The sequence below is a fragment of the Ictalurus punctatus genome, chromosome 18, assembly GCF_001660625.3.
Source record: "Ictalurus punctatus breed USDA103 chromosome 18, Coco_2.0, whole genome shotgun sequence".
NCBI lineage: Eukaryota > Metazoa > Chordata > Actinopteri > Siluriformes > Ictaluridae > Ictalurus > Ictalurus punctatus.
The window spans coordinates 10881130-10907995 of NC_030433.2; the positions used below are offsets into that span (position 1 = coordinate 10881130).

The 26866-nt window shown below is 47.0% G+C and overlaps 1 protein-coding gene across 3 annotated transcripts in view; it reads left to right on the plus strand.

Moving 5' to 3' along the window:
- The window catches only part of ssh2b (slingshot protein phosphatase 2b), a 48422-nt gene that overhangs the window by 16855 nt on the left and 4701 nt on the right, over positions 1-26866 (plus strand). Inside the window, exons 1-13 of one of the 3 annotated variants that reach the window (XM_017492457.3) lie at positions 3121-3557; positions 15845-15963; positions 16096-16160; positions 16278-16399; positions 16871-16936; positions 17034-17099; positions 17205-17399; positions 19932-20025; positions 22506-22634; positions 22762-22808; positions 22904-23050; positions 23223-23423; positions 24892-25777. In XM_017492457.3, coding sequence (XP_017347946.1) covers positions 3514-3557; positions 15845-15963; positions 16096-16160; positions 16278-16399; positions 16871-16936; positions 17034-17099; positions 17205-17399; positions 19932-20025; positions 22506-22634; positions 22762-22808; positions 22904-23050; positions 23223-23423; positions 24892-25777 — 2181 coding nt within the window. In that variant the 5' untranslated portion in view covers positions 3121-3513. Of the gene's footprint in view, positions 1-3120; positions 3558-15844; positions 15964-16095; positions 16161-16277; positions 16400-16870; positions 16937-17033; positions 17100-17204; positions 17400-19931; positions 20026-22505; positions 22635-22761; positions 22809-22903; positions 23051-23222; positions 23424-24891; positions 25778-26866 lie in introns of those variants that run through there. The other 2 variants (XM_017492456.3, XM_017492455.3) reach the window with 2 other exon arrangements.

The window sequence follows — 26866 nt, forward strand, 5'->3', positions numbered from 1 at the left end:
GGACTTGTGTTTTGTGGTCAACAATTCAAATAATTTTTGGACAAAACAACCATCATGTTCTTCGGGCCAAAGAGGAAAAAGACCAGCCAAGCTGTTATCAGCATCCGGTGATGGGTAACTTTCACATCTATGAGGGCACCAGTCATGCAGGAAGATATGTACACATTTTGGAGCAATATATGCTGCCATTCAGAGCAGGACAAGGCCAAACCACATTCTGCCCAGATTACAAGCACAAGGTTGCGTAAGAAGAGAGTGCAGGTGCTAGCATGGCCTGCCTGCAGTCCTGACTCCGATTGAGAATGTGTGGCGCATTATGAAGTGCAAAATAAGGGAATGAAGGGCCCATACAGTTGCGCAGCTGAATAAATGCATAATGGATGAATGGGGGAAATTCTGTTTGCTAAACTTAACCAACTGGTGTCTTCAGCGCACAAACGCTTAAGTGTTATTAAAAAAAAAGGTGACGCTACACAGTGGTAAACAGTCGACTGTCCCAACTTTTTTTGGAGGGTGTTGCAGTCATCAGATTTGAAATGAGTGTATATTTTCAAAAATAAATTAAACTCATGAAGTAAAACATCAAATAATGTGTTTTCAATAAAGTACAGGGTGAATTGAATTATCAAATGACTCCTTTTGTTGTTGTCTTTTGCATTTTCCATACTGTCCCAACTTTTTCAAAATTGGGGCTGTACAATTTAATCTACAAAAAAATAAGTTTCAAGGTGGAGGAGGATCTGGGCCATTGCTTGATAGAAATAGAATAGAATTATGGTCATTTATTTTAGTTGTTTTTTCAAGGATGGAGAAATTTGCTGACTTAGCAGCAATAAGAGTCTTTCTATAGCCTAGTTAAGAAGGCTGTTCGTCTGTTGGTGTCATTTAAAGCAGTATGCAAAATGAGATAAATGAAACGGGGGAGATAAATTCAAACCGGGGTAGCATGATGAAGTTGTTATATTTATCCAACTGTCAGCACTAAATCATATTAAATGTGTATACACATCGGAATGGAGATAATGGATTTTCACGCACAACAGTCTGTAGAATTTGCATAAAATGGTGAAAAAAAAAATTGTTCTGGGGAAGGAAACGTCTAGTTGTTAAGAGTAGTCAGTCAATGTGCAGACTGGTTCAATGTGACAGGAAGGCAATGGTAACTCAAATAACCACTCTTTACAACTGTGGTGAGCAGAAAAGCATCTCAGAACGCACAACATGTCAAACATTGAGGTGGATGGGCTACAACAGCAGCAGATCACATCAGGTTCCATAGGATCTTACCAGCCAAGAATAGAAATCTGACGTTACAGTGAACGTATGATTGGCTGACTGTATAATAGCATCAATAAACAGGTGTGCAGGTGTTCCTATTAAAGTGGCTAGTGAGTGTGTGTATATAAATATCAAATTACTGATTGTGTGTGTGTGTGTGTGTGTGTGTGTATATATATATATATATATATATATATATATACAGTATCTCACAAAAGTGAGTACACCCCTCACATTGTTGTAAATTTGCTGTCCCCTCAAAATAACTCAACACACAGCCATTAATGTCTAAACTGCTGGCAACAAAAGTGAGTACACCACTAAGTGGAAATGTCCAAATTGGGCCCAATTAGCCAATTTCCCTCCCCGGTGTCATGTGACTTAGTGTTACAAGGTCTCAGGTATGAATGGGGAGCAGGTGTGTTAAATTTGGTGTCATTGCTCTCACACTCCCTCATACTGGTCACTGGAAGTTCAACATGGCACTTCATGGCAAATAATTCTCTGAGGATCTGAAAAAAAAGAATTGTTGCTCTACATAAAGATGGCCTAGGCTATAAGAAGATTGTCAAGACCCTGACACTGAGCTGCAGCACGGTGGCCAGGACCATACAGCGTTTTAACAGGACAGGTTCCACTCAGAACAGGCCTCGCCTTGGTCGACCAAAGAAGTTGAATGCATGTGCTCAGCGTCATATCCAGAGGTTGTCTTAGGGAAATAGACGTATGAGTGCTGCCAGGATTGCTGCAGAGGTCGAAGGGGTGGTGGGTCAGCCTGTCAGTGCTAAGACCATACGCCGCACACTGCATCAAATTGGTCTGCATGGCTGTCGTCCCAGAGGGAAGCCTCTTCTAAAGGTGATGCACAAGAAACCCCGCCAATAGTTTGCGGAAGACAAGCAGACTAAGGACATGGATTACTGAAACCATGTCCTGTGGTCTGATGAGACCAAGATAAACTTATTTGTTCAGATGGTGTCAAGCGTGTTTGGCTGCAACCAGGTGAGGAGTACAAGGACAAGTGTGTCTTGCCTACAGTCAAGTATGGTGGTGGGAGTGTCACTGGGGAGCTACAGTTCATTGAGGGAAACCGTGAATGCCAACATGTACTGTGACATACTGAAGCAGAGCATGATCAGTATGTAGTATTCCAGCATGATAATGACCCCAAACACACCTCCAAGATGACCACTGCCTTGCTAAAGAAGCTGAGGGTGAAGGTGATGGACTGGCCAAGCATGTCTCCAGACCTAAACCCTATTGAGCATCTGTGGGGCATCCTCAAACGGAAGGTGGAGGAGCACAATGTCTCTAACATCCACCAGCTCCGTGATGTCGTCATGGAGGAGTGGAAGAGGACTCCAGTGGCAACCTGTGAAGCTCTGGTGAACTCCATGCCCAAGAGGATTAAGGCAGTGCTGGAAAATAATGGTGCCACACAAAATATTGACACTTTGGGCCCAATTTGGACATTTTCACTTAGGGGTGTACTCACTTTTGTTGCCAGCAGTTTAGACATTAATGGCTGTGTGTTGAGTTATTTTGAGGGGACAGCAAATTTACACTGTTACACAAGCTGTACACTCACTACTTTACATTGTAGCAAAGTGTCATTTCTTCAGAGTTGTCACATGAAAAGATGTAATCAAATATTTACAAAAATGTGAGGCGTGTACTCACTTTTGTGAGATACTGTATATATGTGTGTGTGTGTGTATGTGTATATATATATATATATATATATATATATATATATATATATATACACACGTTATTTATGTATTCATTTATTTTTACTAATAATATCTTAGCATTTTATGTTTAATCATTTTATTATAACTTTATCATGCTTGTGCTAATGAAGACACGCACAAGTGTGACAAGTTTTGTCCAGTAGCAATAAATTGAAATAACATTTAAGTTTGTTCTAAGGGGGTGCAAACTTTGGAGCAATACAGTAATGGTGTTATTATTGTGCAATTCCTAGTGGTTGCTTATTTAAGTGCAGGAATGAAGGTTTGTTGTCTGACCTCAGCAGAGACGTCCCGCCCTCTCCTCCAGAGCGTGTGCAGTTCGGCCCCTCCCCTCCTGTCACCTTTCAGCCCTAACGACATGAAAACAAAACATCACGCACAAGCACACAAGGAAGTCAGCACCATTTTACTGGTGGTCACAGTGTGTCTGTGGAGTGTTACAGAGCAATGTAGGGGTGCTGTTCCACAGGAATAAGCTGCGATGGTGCGGAGCAATGTGTTCCCACCGAGCACAGTCAACTATCTGTAAGTGTATGAGGAAAGAAAACTCAGCAATGACTTAAAAAAAAAAAAAAAAGATTTTGTTCTTTATTTGATACACCCGACTGCTACACACTTTGTGTAGACTTTGTGACTTTATGCTTATCAAGTAACTTAAGGTTTAAAAAGTATCCATGTGTTGTTGACTGTAAACAAATACTCATTGTGTTGCTCACAAAAGGCTCTTTATTTTAAGTATCATGTCTTCCTTAAAAGATTTTTGTAAGGTTTTAATGCGAGACATTACATGTGAATTGAAGGATAAACAATAGACAGTAATATCCCAATAAGTGCAAGAAATAGGGCTGGGTTTTATGACGGTGTAATATTGATATCAGATAATACACGTTACTGAGATATCGTGTTTAAATTTCTGGGTTCGAGCCTGAGCTTGAGTTGCTGTCTGTGCAGAGTTTCGAATGCTCTCCCCGTGTTCGCTGTGTTTTCTCAGGGTTCTTCGGTTTCCACATTCTGTCCAAAAACATGCAAGTAGGCAGATTGGCTATACTAAATTGCCCGTAGATGGATTCCTGTCCCTGCCTTGTGTTCAGTGTTTTTCCGGGATTGACACCACCTACCATGACCCTACCATGAAGAGGATAATGCGGTTACAGAAGATGAATGTGTGATGACTCTAGAAACTGTGATTTTTGTTTCTGAATATAACGAAAAGGCCTTCTTTAAAGTTAAGTCACAGTGAAAGTTTTCATATATTTTTTACTACAGTTTAAGAGAAGATATATTTATAAAGTTTGAATGTCGTGATCAAAATAGTTGTTCCTGCCTGTAGCATTTGACTTAAAGTTCACATGTTTAATGTTTGCCATATGGAACCCCTGGACAAGGGTGGAGGCCTGAAGCAAGTCCAGCCAAGTTTAGAGATTTGCTCAAACACATCTGATTAGCACTTCGGTTTATTACCAGTTTTAGTAGGTGGTTTAATAATCACACACTCTGACTCTCCCAGATCCAAGCTGGTCCAACTCTTGAGACCTGAAAAGTTCCTCTAGGAAATAGTATTGAGAAACGATGAATACCTTAATGACCTCATATGTGTATCTCACGTGTATATATGAACAAAGTAAATAGAGGGGAAAAAGTGATTTTCTCACAGGAAGGGACAGTAATGTCTCATGAGTATGTAACCAAAGGTACACTTGAGGAATGGACAAAACAAGAAGGTAGTTACTGTAGTGGGACTCCCCTTACACTAGGTGAGTCATTCACCTGTCTGATGTTCTCTTATTAAACATTTAGCAGTGTCATGAGGAAGTAATAGAGGGTGTATGTTGGGAAATTGTTATTTATGACTGCCTGGAATCTCAAGTCACTTGCATTTATCATCTGCTGTTGATTGATGGGAAGTGTTGTAATAGGCTTAGTTTTTAATTCGGGGTTTACTGTCATATTCTCTCTCTCTCTCTCTCTCTCTCTCTCTCTCTCGCTCTCTCTCTCGCTCTCTCTCATTAGGATATTACTTTGGCATAATTATTAATGCAGCTAATGAATGCTATGCTACACTTAAACCTAACTGTTACCTCAGGGTCTGATTTTTAATAAACATTTTTTTTAAAGATGCCGTTTTTGTATACGTTTTTCCTTGTGACCAGTGAAATGTCCCTACAATGTCAAAACTGTCAGATATTTCTGTCTTTGTGGAGACATAAAAACATATCCACCCCCCACACACAGAGTTTGAGTTCAAAGTCCGATTTTGTTGATGTGACTGAATCGTGCCTTTCCTGCAAACCAGGGTGTGCCATGTACAAAGGTGTGAAATCCACTACTGCTTATGTTTATACAGGTCATGTGGTGATGGTACAGTGAAAACATTTGGGTTTTATTTGACACCTCATATCTGCCTCTCCACCCTTTTCCTGTATACCGCGTAACTCCCTGTTTTTTTATTTGCATTGCTAGTTTTTCTTGTAATCTAGAAAGCAGAGAGACAGTATTGTTGTGCAGCAATAACATAAAACAAATTGGCTCATTGTCAACATTCCATTTTGGTGATATAAGCAAAATGATGTCACAATATGTCATAGTAGTTTCATTAACAGAAGTAAAACTATGTATAACTGATGTTTTAGCATAGTTCACAGTGTCGTAGACTAATTTAGTCTTTTATTTAATTATGTATAACATTTATTTGGGATTTCCTTGTCCTTACAGCTAGCAGAAGCCTGAAGGGTAATATTAAGATGGTGCTTGAATCTGTTCTTGTCCTGTCTGTCTGAGGATGTTGAAAATGCTACACTGCTTAATTAGTGTGCGGTGTTGCTTGTTTTGGCGACTTTTAGACCCCTTAGTATCTTTATTTCAAAAAAGAAACACAAAAAGAAAAATCTAGCATCTTTTTGAACAGACATTAGGGACTGTCCTGCACTTACCTGTCTGGCACACTTACCTTGGTCACTGGGACCATTGTGTAAGGCTTACACAATGGACCCAATGACCAATCACTGATCAGCACTGTTTCCCAGTGTCCTAATGACTGATCACTGTTTCTCAGGGTCCCAGTAACCAATCACTGTTCACCACTGTTCGTCCCACCTGTGCAATTCTTTTTTCGCAACATCCAGTAACTGATCACCATGGTTTCCCAGTGACCAATCACTGATCATTGCTTGATTTTAAACTCTCCATCACTAAAATTATAGTATTTTAACATACTAAATCTTTCTGTAAGAAATTAGTTAACTATTATTTTCTGTTGTGATAAAACTCTATTCTATTCTTCAGGAAATCTTCCCTTTTCATGTAGCACGTTTTGATATCCAAACAATAATGATAATTTAAGGAATATGCTTTTCTCTCTGGTGACTTCTAGTGACTTTTTGAGCATGCATAACTCATACACTTCCTGTCTACACTAAATGCAGTGGGGTGGTGTTTAATCATATGTGCCACCCTGTGTTTGTCACTTATCTGCTCTTTCCACATGACCAACAAGCACTTTTTTTAACTGTTAGGTCATCAATTAAAGAGCCACAACATTATTTTCATATCTCAGCAGACGTAAGCGAATTAACTATTTTTTAAGAACAACAAATTTGTTAATAATAATAGATAAGGCTAACATGGAACTGACTCTTATTTTACAACCCCATGACCAGAGCAGACTGGATCTCACTCTCATACTATTGTACAAAGGGACTCACTCTTTCTTTCATGACATTTATATTGCACAAGCAATCAAATTTTTGATACATTTTCTATATAGCATATGATAAACTGTTTGATTTGTGTATTTTTCAGTATTTTCGATGCTGCTCCTAATTGGTGATTGATCAGTTCTGCTTGGCTCTAAAATGTGATGTCAGTACAAATGAAACTATGTTTTAATTCATTTATTTAGTTAGGTAGTTCTTTTATTTAAAAAATGAAGAACACTTTATTCATATAAGGGAGGAAATTTTAACTTCAAGCTGACTAGCGGTGGACAGATATGCATTTTTCAGTGGCTGATGCCAATATTTACAAAGTACAGTGGCAGATATGATGCTGATTTTCTTTCCCCATACACCATAGAATAATATAATAACAAATAACCAAATTATCTGAAAATTTCTGCAGCACTAGCCATAATTTCTGCTGCATTAAAGGTCTGTCATGCACCAGCATTGTCACGTATCGCAGATAGGACGGATGCAAGTGCATCCGTCCTAAGGGGGAGGGAAGAGAGAGAGGCGGGGGGAGGGAGAGAGAGAGGGTGGAGGGGGAAGGTGGAGGGGGAGAAGGGGGGGGGATGGTGGGGAGGGAAGGGGGGAGAGGGGGAAGGTGGAGGGGGAGAAGGGGGGGGGATGGTGGGGAGGGAAGGGGGGAGAGGGGGAAGGTGGAGGGGGAGAAGGGGGGGGATGGTGGGGAGGGAAGGGGGGAGAGGGGGAAGGTGGAGGGGGAGAAGGGGGGGGGTGGTGGGGAGGGAAGGTGGGGAGGGAAGGGGGGAGAGGGGGAAGGTGGGGAGGGAGGGGGGGAGGGAGGGGGAAGGGGGGGAGGGAAGGTGGGGAGGGAGGGGGAAGGGGGGGAGGGAAGGTGGGGAGGGGGGGGGAAGGGAAGGAGGGGAGGGAAGGAGGGGAGAAGGGGGGGGGAGGGAAGGAGGGGAGAAGGGGGGGGGAAGGTGGGGAGGGAAGGAGGGGAGAAGGGGGGGAGGGAAGGGGAGGGGGAAGGTGGGGAGGGGAGAGAGAGCCGGGGAGGGAGGGAGAGAGAGAGAGAGCCGGGGAGGGAGGGAGAGAGAGAGAGAGCCGGGGAGGGAGGGAGAGAGAGAGAGAGAGAGCCGGGGAGGGAGGGAGAGAGAGAGAGAGCCGGGGAGGGAGGGAGAGAGAGAGAGAGAGAGCCGGGGAGGGAGGGAGAGAGAGAGAGAGCCGGGGAGGGAGGGAGAGAGAGAGAGAGAGAGCCGGGGAGGGAGGGAGAGAGAGAGAGAGCCGGGGAGGGAGGGAGAGAGAGAGAGAGCCGGGGAGGGAGGGAGGGAGAGAGAGAGAGAGCCGGGGAGGGAGGGAGAGAGAGAGAGAGAGAGCCGGGGAGGGAGGGAGAGAGAGAGAGAGAGAGCCGGGGAGGGAGGGAGAGAGAGAGAGAGAGAGCCGGGGAGGGAGGGAGAGAGAGAGAGAGAGAGCCGGGGAGGGAGGGAGAGAGAGAGAGAGAGAGCCGGGGAGGGAGGGAGAGAGAGAGAGAGAGAGCCGGGGAGGGAGGGAGAGAGAGAGAGAGAGAGCCGGGGAGGGAGGGAGAGAGAGAGAGAGAGAGCCGGGGAGGGAGGGAGAGAGAGAGAGAGAGAGCCGGGGAGGGAGGGAGAGAGAGAGAGAGAGAGCCGGGGAGGGAGGGAGAGAGAGAGAGAGAGAGCCGGGGAGGGAGGGAGAGAGAGAGAGAGAGAGCCGGGGAGGGAGGGAGAGAGAGAGAGAGAGAGCCGGGGAGGGAGGGAGAGAGAGAGAGAGAGAGCCGGGGAGGGAGGGAGAGAGAGAGAGAGAGAGCCGGGGAGGGAGGGAGAGAGAGAGAGAGCCGGGGAGGGAGGGAGAGAGAGAGAGAGCCGGGGAGGGAGGGAGAGAGAGAGAGAGCCGGGGAGGGAGGGAGAGAGAGAGAGAGCCGGGGAGGGAGGGAGAGAGAGAGAGAGAGGGTGGAGCGGGGAGAGAGAGGGGGGACAGAGAGGGGAGAGAGAGGGGCGGAAGTAAGAGAGAAGGGGGGAGAGAGAGAGGGGAGGGGGAAGAGGGAGAGAGGGGGAGAGAGAGAGGGGGAAGGGGGGGGGAGAGGGGGAAGGGGGGGGGAGAGGGGGAAGGGGGGGAGGGAAGGTGGGGGGGAAGGTGGGGAGGGAAGGAGGGGAGAAGGGGGGGGGGAGGTGGGGAGGGAAGGAGGGGGGAAGGTGGGGAGGGAAGTTAGGGGAGAAGGGGGGGAGGGAAGGGGAGGGGGAAGGTGGGGAGGGAAGTTAGGGGAGAAGGGGGGGAGGGAAGGGGAGGGGGAAGGTGGGGAGGGGAGAGAGAGCCGGGGAGGGAGGGAGAGAGAGAGAGAGCCGGGGAGGGAGGGAGAGAGAGAGAGAGGGTGGAGCGGGGAGAGAGAGGGGGGACAGAGAGGGGAGAGAGAGGGGCGGAAGTAAGAGAGAAGGGGGGAGAGAGAGAGGGGAGGGGGAAGAGGGAGAGAGGGGGGGAGAGAGAGGGGGAGAGAGAGGGGGAGGGGGGAGAGAGAGGGGGAAGAGGGGGAGAGAGAGGGGGAAGAGGGGGAGAGAGGGAGAGAGAGAGGGGCGGAAGTAAGAGAGAAGGAGGGGGAAGGGGGGGGAAAGAGAGCGGGGGAGGGAGAGAGAGAGAGAGAGGGTGGAGCGGGGAGAGAGAGGGGCGGAGGGGAGGGAGAGAGGGGCGGAGGGGAGGGAGAGAGGGGGAGAGAGAGGGGAGGGGGAAGAGGGAGAGAGAGGGGGAAGAGGGAGAGAGGGGCAGAAGTAAGAGAGAAGGGGGGAGAGGGGGAAGAGAGGGGGGAAGGTGGGAGGGAAGAGGTGGGGAGGGAAGAGAGGGAGAGAGAGGGGGAAGGTGGGGAGGGAGGGGGGAGAGAGGGGGAAGGTGGGGAGGGAAGAGAGAGAGCGGGGGGGGGAGGGGGGGAAGGTGGGGAGGGAAGAGAGAGAGCGGGGGGAGGGAGAGAGAGAGGGTGGACCGGGAAGAGAGAGAGCGGGGGGAGGGAGAGAGAGGGGCGGAGGGGAGAGAGAGGGGCGGAGGGGAGGGAGAGAGGGGGAGAGAGAGGGGAGGGGGAAGAGGGAGAGAGAGGGGGAAGAGGGAGAGAGGGGGAGAGAGGGAGAGAGAGAGGGGCAGAAGTAAGAGAGAAGGGGGGAGAGGGGGAAGAGAGGGAGAGAGGGGGGAAGAGAGGGAGAGAGGGGGGAAGGTGGGAGGGAAGAGGTGGGGAGGGAAGAGAGGGAGAGAGAGGGGGGGAGAGAGGGGGAAGGTGGGGAGGGAAGAGAGAGAGCGGGGGGAGGGAGAGAGAGAGGGTGGACCGGGAAGAGAGAGAGCGGGGGGAGGGAGAGAGAGAGGGTGGAGCGGGGAGAGAGAGGGGGACAGAGAGGGGAGAGAGAGGGGCAGAGGGGAGAGAGAGGGGCGGAAGTAAGAGAGAAGGGGGGGAGAGGGGAGGGGGAGAGAAAGGGGAGGGGGGACAGAGGGGAGAGAGACGGGGGAAGTAAGAGAGAAGGGGAGGAGAGAGAGGGGAAGTAAGAGATTGGCGGGGAAGTAAGAGAGAGGCGGGGAAGTAAGAGAGGGCGGGAAGTAAGAGAGAAGGGGGGGAGGAAGGGGGGGAGAGAGACGGGGAAGTAAGAGAGAAGGGGGGAGAGAGGGGGGGAGAGAGGTGGGGAAGTAAGGGGGGGAGGGCGGGAAGTAAGAGAGAAGGAGGGGGGGCGAAAGGCGGGGAGAGAGACGGGGAAGTAAGAGAGAGGGGGGGAGAGAGGTGGGGAAGTAAGGGGGGGAGGGCGGGAAGTAAGAGAGAAGGAGGGGGGGCGAAAGGGGGGGAGAGAGGCGGGGAAGTAAGAGAGAAGGGGGGAGAGGGGGGGAGAGAGGCGGGGAAGTAAGAGAGAAGGGGGGAGAGAGACGGGGAAGTAAGAGAGAAGGGGGGAGAGAGGGGGGGAGAGAGGTGGGGAAGTAAGGGGGGGAGGGCGGGAAGTAAGAGAGAAGGAGGGGGGGCGAAAGGCGGGGAGAGAGACGGGGAAGTAAGAGAGAAGGGGGGAGAGAGGGGGGGAGGGCGGGAAGTAAGAGAGAAGGAGGGGGGGCGAAAGGGGGGGAGAGAGGCGGGGAAGTAAGAGAGAAGGGGGGAGAGGGGGGGAGAGAGGCGGGGAAGTAAGAGAGAGGGGGGAGAGAGGCGGGGAAGTAAGGGGGGGGAGGGCGGGAAGTAAGAGAGAAGGAGGGGGGGAGAAATGGGGAGAGAGAGGCGGGGAAGTAAGAGAGAAGGGGGGAGAGAGAGGGGGGAGAGAGGCGGGGAAGTAAGAGAGAGGGGGGAGAGAGAGGGGGGAAGTAAGAGAGAAGGGGGGAGAGTGAAGGGGGGAGAGAGGCGGGGAAGTAAGATAGAGGGGGAGAGAGAGAGGTGGGGAAGTAAGGGGGGGAGGGCGGGAAGTAAGAGAGAAGGAGGGGGGGCGAAAGGGGGGGAGAGAGGCGGGGAAGTAAGAGAGAAGGGGGGAGAGAAGGGGGGAGAGGGGGGGAGAGAAGGGGGGAGAGAGGCGGGGAAGTAAGAGAGAAGGGGGGAGAGGGGGGGAGAGAGGCGGGGAAGTAAGGGGGGGGAGGGCGGGAAGTAAGAGAGAAGGAGGGGGGAGAAATGGGGAGAGAGAGGCGGGGAAGTAAGAGAGAAGGGGGGAGAGAGAGGGGGGAGAGAGGGGAGAGAGAGGGGGGAGAGAGAGGGGGGAAGTAAGAGAGAAGGGGGGAGAGAGAAGGGGGGAGAGAGGCGGGGAAGTAAGATAGAGGGGGAGAGAGAGAGGCGGGGAAGTAAGGGGGGGAGGGCGGGAAGTAAGAGAGAAGGAGGGGGGGAGAAATGGGGAGAGAGAGGCGGGGAAGTAAGAGAGAAGGAGGGGGGGCGAAAGGGGGGGAGAGAGGCGGGGAAGTAAGAGAGAAGGGGGGAGAGAAGGGGGAGAGGGGGGGAGAGAGGCGGGGAAGTAAGGGGGGGGAGGGCGGGAAGTAAGAGAGAAGGAGGTGGGAGAAATGGGGAGAGAGAGGCGGGGAAGTAAGAGAGAAGGGGGGAGAGAGAGGGGGGAGAGAGGCGGGGAAGTAAGAGAGAGGGGGGAGAGAGAAGGGGGGAGAGAGGCGGGGAAGTAAGATAGAGGGGGAGAGAGAGAGGCGGGGAAGTAAGGGGGGGGAGGGCGGGAAGTAAGAGAGAAGGGGGGGGGAATGGGGAGAGAGAGGCGGGGAAGTAAGAGAGAGAGGGGGGAGAGAGGCGGGGAAGTAAGAGAGAGGGGGGAGAGAGAGGGGGGAAGTAAGAGAGAAGGGGGGAGAGTGAAGGGGGGAGAGAGGCGGGGAAGTAAGATAGAGGGGGAGAGAGAGAGGCGGGGAAGTAAGGGGGGGGAGGGCGGGAAGTAAGAGAGAAGGAGGGGGGGAGAAATGGGGAGAGAGAGGCGGGGAAGTAAGAGAGAAGGGGGGAGAGAGAGGGGGGAAGTAAGAGAGAAGGGGGGAGAGAGAAGTGGGGAGAGAGGCGCGGAAGTAAGATAGAGGGGGAGAGAGAGAGGGGGGGGAGTAAGAGAGAAGGGGGAGAGAGGCGGGGGGGTTGGGGAGGGGCGGAAGTAAGAGAGACGGGGGAAGTAAAAGAAGGGGGGAGAGAGAGGGGAGGGGGAGAGGGTGAGAGAGGGGGCGGAAGTAAGAGAGAAGAGCGGGGGGGAGAGAGGGGAGGAGGAGAGAAAGGGGAGGGGGGGACAGAGGGGAGAGAGACGGGGGAAGTAAGATAGAAGGCGGGGAGAGAGATGGGGAGAGAGGCGGGGAAGTAAGAGAGAGAGGGCGGGAAGTAAGAGAGAAGAGCGGGAGGGAGAGAAAGGGGAGGGGGGGACAGAGGGGAGAGAGACGGGGAAGTAAGATAGAAGGTGGGGGAGAGAAGGGGGGAGAGAGAGGGGGGGAGAGAGGCGGGGAAGTAAGAGAGAGGGGGGGGAGAGAGAGGGCGGGAAGTAAGAGAGAAGGGGGGAGAGAGAGGGCGGGAAGTAAGAGAGAAGGGGGGAGAGGGGTGGGGAAGTAAGAGAGAAGGGTGAGAGAGAGGGGGGAGTAAGAGAGAAGGGGGGAGAGAGGCGGGGAAGTAAGAGAGAGGGGGGAGAGAGGCGGGGAGAGAGGCGGGGGAAGTAAGAGAGAAGGGGGAGAGAGGGGGAAGAGGGGGGAAAGAGAGAGGCGGAGAAGTAAGAGGGGAGGGGGCGAGGGAGGGGGGGAAGAGAGAGAAGGGAGGGGAAGGAGAACGGGGAGAGGGGGGGAGTGAGAGAGAAGGGGGGGAGAGAGGGGAGGGGGGAGAGAGGGGGGGGAGTAAGAGGGGAGGGGGGAGTAAGAGGGGGAGTAAGAGGGGAGGGGAGGGGGGAGAGAGGCGGGGAAGTAAGAGAGGGGGGGAAGTAAGAGAGAAGGGGGAGAGAGGTGGGGCGAGGGAGGGGGGGGAGAGAGAGAAGGGAGGGTAAGGAGAGCGGGGGAAGTGAGAGAGAAGGAGGGAGAGAGAGGGGAGAGGGGGGAGAGAGGAGGAGGAGGGGGAAGTAAGAGAGAAGGGGGGAGAGAGAGGGGGGGAGAGAGAGGGGAGAGAGGGGGGGGAGAGAGAGGCGGGGAAGTAAGAGAGAGGGGGGGGGAGAGGCGGGGAGAGAGGCGGGGGAAGTAAGAGAGAAGGGGGGGGGAGAGGCGGGGAGAGAGGCGGGGGAAGTAAGAGAGAAGGGGGAGAGAGGGGGAAGAGGGGGGAAAGAGAGAGGCGGAGAAGTAAGAGGGGAGGGGGCGAGGGAGGGGGGGAAGAGAGAGAAGGGAGGGGAAGGAGAACGGGGAGAGGGGGGGAGTGAGAGAGAAGGGGGGGAGAGAGGGGAGGGGGGAGAGAGGGGGGGGAGTAAGAGGGGAGGGGGGAGTAAGAGGGGGAGTAAGAGGGGAGGGGAGGGGGGAGAGAGGTGGGGAAGTAAGAGAGGGGGGGGAAGTAAGAGAGAAGGGGGAGAGAGGTGGGGCGAGGGAGGGGGGGAGAGAGAGAAGGGAGGGGAAGGAGAGCGGGGGAAGTGAGAGGGGAGAGGGGGGAGAGAGGAGGAGGAGGGGGAAGTAAGAGAGAAGGGGGGAGAGAGGGGGGGGGAGAGAGAGGGGAGAGAGGGGGGGGGGAGAGGGGGGGGAGTAACAGAGAAGGGGGGAGAGAGGCGGGGGAAGTAAGAGAGAAGGGGGGGGAGGGGGGGGGGAGTAAGAGGGGGAGTAAGAGGGGAGGGGGGAGAGGGGAGGGGGGGAGTAAGAGGGGGAGTAAGAGGGGAGGGGGGAGAGAGGCGGGGAAGTAAGAGGGGGGGGAAGTAAGAGAGAAGAGGGAGAGAGGTGGGGCGAGGGAGGGGAAGGAGAGCGGGGGAAGTGAGAGAGAAGGAGGGAGAGAGAGGGGAGAGGGGGGAGAGAGGAGGAGGAGGGGGAAGTAAGAGAGAAGGGGGAGAGAGAGGGGAGAGAGGGGGGGGAGTAAGAGAGAAAGGGGAGAGAGGCTGGGGAAGTAAGAGAGAAGGGGGGAGAGAGGCGGGGGAAGTAAGAGAGAAGAGGGGAGAGAGGCGGGGGAAGTAAGAGAGAAGAGGGGAGAGAGAGGGGAGTGGGGGGGAGGGTGGAGAGAGGCGTGGAAGTAAGAGAGAAGAGGGGAGTGGGGGGGAGGGTGGAGAGAGGCGTGGAAGTAAGAGAGAAGGGGGGAGAGGGGGGAGAGAGAGGTGAGGGGGCGAGGGAGGGGGGGAGAAGGGAGGGGAAGGAGAGCGGGGAGAGTGGGGGAAGTGAGAGAGAAGGGGAGAGGGGGGAGAGAGAGGTGAGGGGGCGAGGGAGGGGGGGAGAAGGGAGGGGAAGGAGAGCGGGGAGAGTGGGGGAAGTGAGAGAGAAGGGGAGAGGGGGGAGAGAGGAGGAGGGGGAAGTAAGAGAGAAGGGGGGAGAGAGAGGGGAGAGAGAAGGGGAGAGAGAGGAGGGGGGGAGTAAGAGAGAAGGGGGGAGAGAGGCGGGGGAAGTAAGAGAGAAGAGGGGAGAGAGGCGGGGGAAGTAAGAGAGAAGGGGAGAGAGAGGGGAGGGGGGGGGGGCGGGGAAGTAAGAGAGAAGGGGGAGGGGGGGTAGAGAGGTGAGGGGGCGAGGGAGGGAGGGGGGGAAGAGAGAGAAAGGAGGGGAAGGAGAGCGGGGAGAGGGGGGGAAGTGAGAGAGAAGGGGAGAGAGAGAGGGGAGGGGAGGGAGACGTTCCCAATGCTAGTGCAGAAAAACAAGTACTGTCACGTTTTAAGAATGTTGGTAACGACTTGGTACCGAAGTATCGGTTCTCGTGACATCCCTACTCTATGAGCTCTGGGCTGAACAAATGAATTTTGAGAGACAGAAATCCAATAGAACCCATTGGAACACCTTTATTGCAGGAATCTTTTATTACAAATTCTTCTTTAAAATGGCACCTGCTTATAAATGCAATGCATAAACCACACACACCTATTCATTCTACCATACAGAGCTACACACGCTTTGTATGTATGATTTACCAGTTTCTATTCAGTTCCTCTTGCTTGTCCTGCATGTTAGTTTGATTCAGTTCAATTCAATTTTATTTGTATAGTGCTTTTTACAATAGACATTGTCTCAAAGCAGCTTTACAGAAATATCAACATGGTATTATTATTATTATTATTATTATTATTATTATATTATATAATTTGATAACAGGGGATTTCAGGAAGCTGTGTAAGTACACTCGGTATAAGTCTCTCACTCTGTACAGTGAGACAGTGAGTCTGCAGTGGAACAGTTTGTTCTCAGGCATACCCTGCCAGTGTTTAGTGCTTGAGGCAATTTTTTTCTTTGGTCAGACGTTATATTTCTCACTGTCAGAAGTATGAAGAAGTAGATTGTTGTAATAATAGATTGCTTTGATCCTGAGCTCGGCTTACTGTCTGTGTGGGGTTGTACATGTTCTCCGCATGTTTGTGTGTTTTCTTCACTAACAGTGTTTCCTCCCACCTCCCAGAACCATTTTGGTAAATTGGCTACTCTAAATTGCTCCTGTGTGTGTGTAATATAATGGACTAGCATCCCATCAATGTGTATTCTGGCCTTGCACACAATGTTCCTAGTATAGGCCTAAAGCAGTTTCTAAAGATGAATAAATGAATGATGCATTGTTTTCTGTCTCACTCATTTTTCCCTCAGCATTAGCGAGAGCTTTCTAACAGTGAAAGGCGCCGCACTCTTCCTCCCAAGGGGAAATGGCTCCTCGTCATCATCAATCTGCTCCTCGCGGATCACAGGACAGCGTAGCAAACATGCAGGTATCAGAAATCGGATTCGCATGACATCCTAGGACTTTATTGCATCAGCTGGGAATCTGCATATCGTGGAAAGTATATCAGCTGGGAATGTGTATATCGTAGCTGAATGATTTGTCCATTGCACACTTTTAGGAGATCTTCAGCTGCACCTGCAGACCATGTTCACTCTGCTACGTCCAGAGGACAACATCCGTCTGGTGAATGATGCAAAAACATATTTTAGTAGCAGTTCATATTACCGTTTAATAATGGTATCATAATACTATTCAGAAATCCAGAATGAATGGTCATATTGACAAAGTGGTGTCTGGCAGGCGGTGCGGTTGGAAAGCGTGCACCCTCAGTGCACACGCTACATGGTTGTAGTGACCACAAATGGACGGCAGGACACTGAGGAAAGTGTAGTTCTGGGCATGGACTTCAGCCCCTCAGACAGGTGAGTGTGTGTCAGTACATTTATTCATTTTACATACATCTTTATCATAAGTGACCAGTAAGTGATGTAGAATCCAAAATATATAAGTTGTACCAGAGAAGTCCTAAGTCATATACCAAACCAATATATCAGGGGCAGTTTTAAAGTCAGATCACTACCTGAAAAATTAACTGAAGCACACCTACGATGGTACAGACATGTGATGAGAAAACCAGAATACCACATGACCAGAAAAGTGTTGGAGCTTGGTACAGGAAAGAGAAGCTGCGGAAGACCCCGCCTAACATGGATGGATGTTATAAATAAAGACCTCGCTAGAGACAATATAGACCCAAAGACGACATAGAACAGACAATCTGGAGACAAAAGATTAGGAGAGCCGACCCCAAGTAGATATGGGAAAAGGCCGGACAAAGAAGAAGAGAAGTCCTGAAATTCAATGTGTAACACTGAGTATGTGTGTGTGTGTAGTTCCTGTTCAATAGGCCTGGTGCTTCCTCTGTGGAGTGACACATTGATACATTTGGATGGAGATGGGTGAGTGAGTTGTGAACACGTAAACCTGTAGTGTTTGAACTCATCCAGAACATGTTAATGTTGAATTTCACACTCTACCTCTCCTCTCCTCTCACAGGGGGTTCAGTGTGTCCACAGATAACAGGATCCACGTTTTCAAGCCCGTCTCAGTCCAGGCCATGTGGTAAGTGACAATAGACAAGAAATGTATTGATTTTAACATTAGCTTTTTTTTTTCTCCTTTTCTCAGACGCTCACCAGTAATAATTCTTCCTACTCCCTCTTTCAGGTCAGCTCTGCAGTCTCTCCATAAGGCATGTGAGGTAGCACGCTGCCATAACTACTTCCCAGGCAGCCTCTTCTTGACCTGGGTCAGCTACTACCAGAGCCGTGTATCTTCAGACCAGGCCCACATCAATGAGTGGAACGCCATGCGGGATGTGCAGTCGCATCGCGCTGACTCACCTGTGCTCTTCTCTGATGTGTATGTGAAAGTATGCCTTCAACTACATCCCCTGTAATCTTTATTTATAGCAGGACTCTTTTAAAGAGCGCTCACTGATTGTGTGACGTCTTTTTACAAGTGAACAGCGTTGACAGATCAGTGAGTTGTTTTTATATTTTTTTCTCACAACCACCTGATATGAAGGACATTTGCCTTCTTTTGCCTTCACTCACACCACATAAACAGCACAAATCACCAATTTCTGTCTGTTCTAAAATTAAAAGGAGAAAGGTACAGGAAGCAGAATAGATACATGTATAGCAAGCCTAATAATATTAAAATCATTAAAATCCCCAGGAAGTGGCAAATACACCACATCCCCACCAAATCTAAACAAAACTGACAATAGCTTATTGAGATATTGAGCTAAATATTAAGAGCTAAATATTAAGAACAGCAAAGAGATTAATGAGTCTTTTACTTGCGCTTACTGATGGAAAAGTCCTGATGGTGAATAAAAGTGGAATTGCATTCTTGACTCATTTCAGCATTAAAGTGCCGCAAGTTGGTCAAACACTCATCCGAAAAGCACTTATCCCATAACATCATACAAAAAACCTTCTTCTAAATAAATAAACTACAACCATTTTTTCCCTAAACCAAGCAGTAGTTGGAACCGGTGATAGTGTGCAGGAAGATGCACAGATGAACCATGTTTACAGCTAATATGCTGCTGCTATAGAGCAAGACACACCTCCACGGGCGGGACATATATAAACCTAGAGAGGATTTATATTTACATTTATTCATTTAGCAGACACTTTTATCCAAAAGCAACTAACAAATGAGGAAATACAAGCATTTTTAATTGGTTAGTACGTTCGCCTCACACCCCCAGGGTCGGGGGTTCGATTCCCACCGTGGCCCTGTGTGTGCAGAGTTTGCATGTTCTACCCGTGCTACGGGGGTTTCCTCCGGGTACTCCGGTTTCCTCCCCAGTCCAAAGACATGCATGGTAGGCTGATTAGCATGTCCAAAGTGTCTGTAGTGTATGAATGTTTATGTGATTGTGCCCTGCGATGGATTGGCACCCTGTCCAGGGTGTCCCCTGCCTTGTGCCTGATGCTATCTGGGATAGGCTCCAGGTTCCCCGTGACCCTGAAAAGGATAAAGCGATATAGAAGATGGATGGATATCTCCAAAACTATTTTTGTCTTTTTATAATATAGTTTATAAAATATAGTTCCACATATAGTTTTGTATCAGTGTCCATAACACCAACAAACATAAATATAAATCCCTGAACCACCAATTTTAATTGCACTGAAAGCTGAAACTGAATAAGAAATCATCATGTACATACTCCAATTGGAATACAACCATGTGAAGCCATTTACTCTTTCTCCAAAACACAGATGGGAAAAAAAGAAGTTTGTTTACCTTAATGGTCCATCACTTCCCACTTTGTGTCATAGTGTGACTTTAAAGAAATCAGAAATCTTATTTATTAGTATTATTTCTATATTGTTTATTAGTATTAATCTGTCGTATGTCCTGTCATCAAAGCCTGTGTATTCCTAGACTACTGACACATTCAACATTCCTGAAAAAGCATCTCTAGTGGAATCAGAGATGCAAAAAATGTATGTAATTTCAGGACTCATACAATTATTTATTGTATATAAAAAATATTAAATATACAAATAATTGCTTATAAAATGAAGTGTCTAAGTAGCCAAGGCTATCTTTAAGGAACAAAAAGACAGCATGTGGTGTGTATAGCTGCTGTTTAGATTAGAAAGTTGAAAGCAAAGAAATAAAGGTGCATTTGGAGTATGTTCTGTTGAGACTAATGGAAAGTTAATGATAACTTTATAAATGCTGCTCTTCATATGAGCCCAAATTTGTTTTCTATGTAATGTACATGTAAATGGAGTTCCGAGTTTAGGCTATATATAAACACAGAATTTGCGAAGTCGTTTTATGCAAACAGACCTAAAATTTACTCACTAATAATACTGACTTCCCGTAAACAGAAATTTGTGCTAACTGATACACCTATATAATAACCACTGATCTGAAAGTTTCCACTTAAAAGACAGCAGCGCTCATGTCCATGTATTATCACTGAAATGAGTTTATAATTCATACAGTCTCATTGGTATAGACAAGCAAACTGAGTGTATGTCTACTGTTTACATGCTCAATTGTGTGTGAGACTGCGGTTTATGGGCATATCAGAAAGGAAGTCTTAACGTCTGGTAGCTCTGCAGTTTGACTATCTTTACAGTAAGGGCAGAGAGGACTAAGATCAGACGGTTCCCTCAGCACCACTTTGCAGCCAGACACGTGTGCTCACTTGCACTTCCTGTTTGTGGGCATGTTATCTCAGCCATGCTGCCATGTTGCACACTTTGTTCAGCATTTACTGCGTTTGTTTAACTGATGTGTGTAAATGGTAATGGATGAGATTCCTTACTTGCTTCTTGTTTTGCTTTAGTGACTATGAGTCTGTGCAAAAGTAATTGTTTAATAACCCCTATATAAAGACTGTGTGTTATGTGCCATTAGGCCAACAGAGCGAGAGAGAACAGAGCGACTGATCAAGACACGTCTGAGAGAGATCATGATGCAGAAAGACCTGGAGAATGTCACATCTAAAGAGGTCTGTGCAAACACACTTTCTCATATGATACAGTGGAACTAAAAAGCCTACGCACCCCAGTTAATATGGCAGGTTTTTGTGATGTAAAAAAAATCAAAACCAACATAAAACATGTGAGAACATTTATTACCTTCATTGTAAACATTTAACTTATTAATAACAAAAAGAATCATTTTAGGGAAAAAAGAAAAAAGTACAATAACCTGGTTGCATACGTTTGCACATCCTTTTATAATTGGGAATGTGGCAGTGTTCAGAATAATCCAATTACATTCAAGCTCATGTTAATTACTAATTAGTGTACACCTACCATAAATTAAAGTGATTGATTAACCCCAAATAAAGTACAGCTGGTCGTATAGGATTTTCCTGACACCATCTTGGTAACATCCAACTAGAAAAGCCATGGGCCATAAAGAGCTTACAAAGCAGGTGCAGGATCTCATTGTTGAAAAATATCAATCAGGAAAATTTCCAAGGCATTGGATATACCATGGAACATTGTAAAGGCAATAATCAAGTACAAAAAATATGGCATGACAGTGACACTAATAAGAACAGGACATCCCTCTAAAATTCAGGATCAGAAGAAAACTGGTCAAGGAGAGGCCTACAGCAACATTTAAAAGAATTTCAGCCATTTCTGTACAAGTTCTGGTTGCTCCCTACATGTGATGATAATCTCCTAATTCTTCAAATCTCTGTGTATGGGATAGAGTGGCGAGAAGCCTTTTTTAACCAAAAAAGAAAAATCATCCATTCTCCCAAAACCATGTGGAATAATGTGTTATGGTCGGATGAGACCAAAGTTGAACATTTTGGCCATAACACCAAAAGATATGTTTGGCACAAAAAAAGCAGTTTAACATCACCAAAAGAACACCATCCCCACTCAGAAGCATGGTGGTGGAAAACTTTGGAGCTGTTTTTCTTCCGTTAAACGGAATGTGCTGCTCCGGCTCTCAGCCACTCACTGAACAGAACAGACGCAGAGAGAGGTCCTCGCACTTGCAGGACAGTACTGGCGACATTTGGAGAGTTGCTAAGGTTTGACCAAAAAGTCGCTAGATTTGTTGTTTTTTGTTGTTGTTTTTTTTTTTTACAAAAAAAGAAGTCACTAAAGGGGTCTGAAAAGTCGCTAAGTTGGCAACACTGGTCTGCACTGACAACTAGATAAAAGGCAGGCTAATCTCCGCCTCTCCATAGTTTTTCATTTATGCACATTCTATTTGAAAAGCAATAAAATACACCAAGTACCCAAATGATGCCCTGTCTTTTTTTTTTTTTTTTTTTTTTTGTGCCCCCCTTTTGATAAATTAGTATCCCCCCCACCCCTGTTGAGAACCACTGCATTAGATCAATGAAGATTTTTTATTTGACATCACTTGCTGAAATCAGGGTTGAGGAGATCTTCCTAACTTTCTGCGTAGGAATACTGAATTGATGGGGTGTTATCTTTGGATTTTTCCTAGGTCGGAAAATTCATGCTGTTAGTTTTAAAACTGGCCTGTGGAAAACTGGTCAAACTGGCTTACCATGGAGGATAAAAAACTATTTTCCTAATGAAAGGAAATAAATTGGAGGCAATATTCAATTCTATCATAACCTTTAATGTTTCAAATTTGTGTTTATTTAGTTTTTTAGTTATTATTATATTATGATTTCTGATCTTTTAAAATTATGTAATGGATAATCCACGGCTAGGTGGGCATTACACGGTTTTAATGCATGATGTGGAGGCACCCGACGCGAAGCAGAGTGCATTAAAATTGTGTAACGAACACCTAGCTGTGGATTATCCCGCTTGTACCATGGTCACTTGCCAGCATTGCCAAGTTAAAGCTGTCATTGATGTTTGCAGTACAAAACTTGATCAAAAGTTTTTCATTAGTTATATATAGTTTGTTAGATCTGGAATTCTGCCCACTCTAAACCATACACAGAGGAAAAAGTAGTATGATAAGATTATATTTATTTGAATGAATTATAGTAAATAGTTATTAGAGTGAGAGAGAGAGAGATTGTGCATATGTGAATTACCTGCATCTGTGCCACATCTATGGTTACAATTGTTTATTGGCAGCTCATTAATTTAGAACAGTGATTAAACTGACTGGTATTACCTGTGCATTCAACGGTTTGAACGCACACATTCCAGCCAGTCAGAATAGAGTATTTAGACAGACCATGGTATAAACTATTGATATAACTGCTTCAACATGCCTTTCTATAGGTCATAGCGATAATGGTCATAATGATAATTTTATTCTTAATTCCAAAATGAATAAATAAATTCCACCAGTAATGATTTCATTATTTATTAAACAACATTTATTATTTATTTACTAAGTCCCATTAATACCTCAAATGTTGTTTAGACAAAAACTTTTATTAAAGACTTATGCAAAATCCTAAATTCACTACACACGCTTTATGAAATTGTGCCTTGACTGCCACTGATTCGATTTCTGTCCTATCAGATCCGCACAGAGCTGGAAATGCAGATGGGGTGTAACCTGCGAGAGTTTAAAGAGTACATTGATAATGAGATGATTGTCATCCTGGGTCAGATGGACAGCCCCACTGAGATATTCGAGCATGTGTACCTGGTAATTCTTTCATTCAGTATCACTTTCCGTTTTCACGTGTTTCCGTTTCCTGTTTCAGCAACCCCCTGTTTAATCTCTCACTCGGTCATTTATCATTATTTAACTGTCTATTTGGGTTTGTTCAAAGGGTTCAGAATGGAACGCGTCTAATCTAGAAGAGCTACAGAACAGCGGGTAAAACTGCTAGATGTCACATTCGACTCACTCAGCTACAATCATTACTTCAAACACAAACGTCAACAAAACCATTTGTTTTTTTTCGTGCTCAGGGTTCAGTACATCCTCAACGTGACACGGGAGATTGATAACTTCTTCCCCGGTCTGTTTGAGTACCACAACATCCGCGTGTACGATGAAGAGGCCACAGATTTGCTGGCGTACTGGAACGACACGTATAAATTCATCTCCAGAGCCAAGTAAGTTCAACTGCTGCTCACGTCATGTGTCTTTTTTTTGGCCATCTTGATTGTACGTCACTTGCTGAAGTCAGGGTCTAAATCCTTCTCTCTCTTACAACTGCTCAGTCTTTTCCCCCTCTTTCTACCAGCATCCTTCATCAATAACAAACATCTAAACTTCTCTCTTCAGGAAAGCAGGAGCCAAGTGTCTGGTGCACTGTAAGATGGGCGTGAGTCGCTCCGCCTCCACTGTGATAGCATACGCCATGAAGGAGTATGGCTGGGATCTGGAGCAAGCCTTCGACTATGTCAAAGAGCGCCGTGCCGTAACCAAGCCCAACCCCTCTTTTATGAGGCAGCTAGAGGAGTACCAGGGCATCCTGTTGGCCAGGTATGCACTTTATTTGCATACATACAAAACAAAAAGGAGGCTTAGAAGCTGTCTGAATAACTAGAACCAAATATATTTACATAAATATTAAATGACAATGTGTTCATTCATAATCTATTCACCTTGACATGTACTCAACTGGCATACATTGTAGTATGTACACAGTGACTACGTTTACATGGACAGCAATAATCTAATTATTGACATTAATCTAAGTAAGGTAATAATGTGATTAAGGTGTTTACATGAGTCACTTTTAGAATACTCCTGTCATGTACCCGTTTTACATGTTATTGATCATAATTAGATTAAGAGCCCGCATCATTACGTCACCGCGCCACGTCGTCCGACGTCCCTCCAGAATTTCACGTATCAACATACAGTTCGTCTTCGTTATGGTATCGTATACAGTTTTGGGTGTTTTTATTAAAAAATTTTACGAACGCTTCAAGTGCGGTTAATTATTAGTCATGCTATACGTGCAAATAGACGACTGCTTGAAGGCATGGGCTGCATCTCAAATCGCATACTTACGTACTGTATAGTAGCCGAGATGCATGTATTTTTCCCCACTACAGGCCTATAGTAGGCAAGTATGCAGTTTGGGACACAGCCAAACTCTCTTGTTCGCCATAAAATGTAAAACTGCCGTGTGTGATCGTGTCCTGTCACAAAATGCGGTGAAAACGCTCACACGACGTTCATAATGTGATTAAGGTGTTTACATGTCTGTAATGCACGTCCATAATATGATTAAAACAGGAGTAATCCACCTGTCTTAATTCGATTAGAGCTTAATTAGATTATGACCATAATTAGATTAAGGTTGCTGTTTACATGGTAGTTTCTTAATCAAATTATGGTCTTAATTAGATTAAGAGTGGATTATTGTTGTCCATGTAAACGCAGTCAGTGTGTGCATGCTTTAAACAGATATGTACAGAATTGTATTTATTTCTTCTTAGCACAGTTATGAGTGCCTTTGTCTTTGGTTGTGTCACTTTACTTCAGTTACTGTAGCTGTTATGCTACATTCCAGGCTCTCACATTTACAAATGTAGAGAGTGTGCTTACATGTGTAGGGCATGGTTTTGTGCACATTTCTTGCAGAGGAAAATGATGGGGGGGAAGAAATTAAATTTGACTGCTCAACCCACATAGAAATGTGGCTTGAAACCAGCTGGAAGAAATCATTTCCTGTTTTTTTGATGTTCAGACTGCAGAAAATCGAACGGCATTTGAGCTGCCTGTCTCCTGAAATGTGCTGTTTAGTGAACATCTTGTCTTACTGATAAGTAAGGGTTTGAAAAAAGCTGAAGGAGAGGCTAGCGTGCCATGTATTTGTTTGATATAAATCAGTATAAAGATGAAATGCATAAACGCAGTCCGGTGGTGTTCCATTTATTGAACTTACTCCGTCGTTTTTGCTCTCTGTACTTCCCTGTTTCTTTCCTTCTCCCCTCAATAGCAGGCAGAGGCACAACAAGTTGTGGCGTTCCCATTCGGACAGCAACCTGTCTGAGCACCATGAGCCGCTGGTTAAAGCTCTTGCGGCGCAGTCGCTGGGCCGCTCCAACCCCCGAAACCAGAGCGGCAACCAGACATCTCCGTCGCTGCAGGAGCTGCTCCAGACTCTCAACCCTTCCTCGGCCCGTGCAGCAGGACAAAAGGACTGCGAGTTGGAGATGCCTTTCACAAATGGGCTAGAAAACTCTGAAGAAAGCCTTGCTACTGAGGAACCATCCCTGCTCCCTAAACCCCGAGCAGCTACGGTTTTGCCTGGTGCCCGACCCAGTTCGGTACCTGTAAACATGGCAGAAATGGTCTCGGTGAGCCGGCCTCATCCACCCGCTGCTCTTCATCACCCTGCCTCATCGCCTAAGCTTCACCCAGATGCAGAGGCCAAACCACTCAGCCACGAGCAGACAGAGGTGGGCTCTCCTAACAGAACAGGGTGTGTTAGGAGTAAAACCCCTGAGTCAGGCAGACAAACCCCAAACTCCTCCTCAGCTGCAGGGCAGCACACACAGGTGCCTGAACTTAGGCAGAAATTCAGCCAGCAAGTGCCTGACGCAGCTGTGGACTGTGCAGGGCTAGGTCACGCCAAGGACAATAACCACCACCAACACCCCAGTGCCACAACACAGGAAGAGGGCCTTTCTGCCTCACCTCAGTCAGCTCTGAGCTCCGACCGCATCGATTTCTTCAGTGCCAGAGAGAAATTCCTTGGCCTCTCTCAGGAGGCGCAAAGCCGTGGGAGTCCTGAGCAGACGCTCAGAGACAAAAGCCCAAACCAGGAGTTGAAGCTCATGTTTCCTGAGCACCCTGTTAAAGGGGAGGAGGAACAGAAAAAGGTAGTTGTGTGTGCAAAAATTAATGTTTGCCTTTCCCATGTTTTTAAAAATTTATAAAAATTAGGCTTGTGCGATATTGATTTTTCAGTGATCGTGATTTCCTTGATTAATAATAATCATCAGGTAAAACATCAGAAAGTTATCCAGTAGCATTGTTGAATGTTATTATGTAACATATTTTATGTAAAAAACACAAAACTTTGGAACTTTTGTTGGATTCATTACTTCAATCCTGAACGAACAGATTTTATTTAGTAATTGCCTTTTTTTACACAAATACAAACATAGATACTGTACCTGAAAAATTAACTTAAATAATGTGCTATTAATAATTAATTAATAAAAACTTTGTAGGTTGTATGCAGTTGCAAAAAAAACTTTTGTTCAACAAGTTTCGCTATTGGAGGGAAGTGTCTTTCTCGTGTTTTACAAAATTAGTGAAATGTTTTAAGGTCTTTTGCAGCCTTTTTTGAATGATAGTGATGCCAGTGCTCTGATGTTTTCTCCTTGATGTACTGGTCACAACAGATGGATTTAAAATGACGTTTTAAATGAAGTCAAGCACATACCTGAAAATTTAACATTACTGCAAATTGAATATTTTCTAAATTCTTTGAATATTCTGGCAGCCCACGATTGTTTTGGACTGACGACATTATGATATCACACAAGCCTATTTAAAATAATCGATTTTGCATATCATAAGAATCTAACAATTATACTTAAATCGTTGTTATAATTTTTGATTACAGCAACAGAGTAGTTTTGCTGAGAGTAAGTCCGACACTTCTGTTAAACTCATGTGTATCGACATCCCATACCCCACCGTAACAGTGCTTTGAGTTTAAACTCATGTCATTGGCTGCCACCCTGTGGTGAAAAGGAATGCTGCATGGGGTTCCCCATTTCCATTATGGTGTTGGTGGTCAATATGCTGTCAGTCATCCTTTGGTATTCTTTACTTAAGGCTTGTTTCCACCAAGGTTACAGAATCTTTTGAGGAACTAAATGGTCCTGGAACTATCCTGAAAGAGAACACAGGGGTCAGGAGCATTAACATTAACTTTAATATTAAGTGAAGTGTGCAAC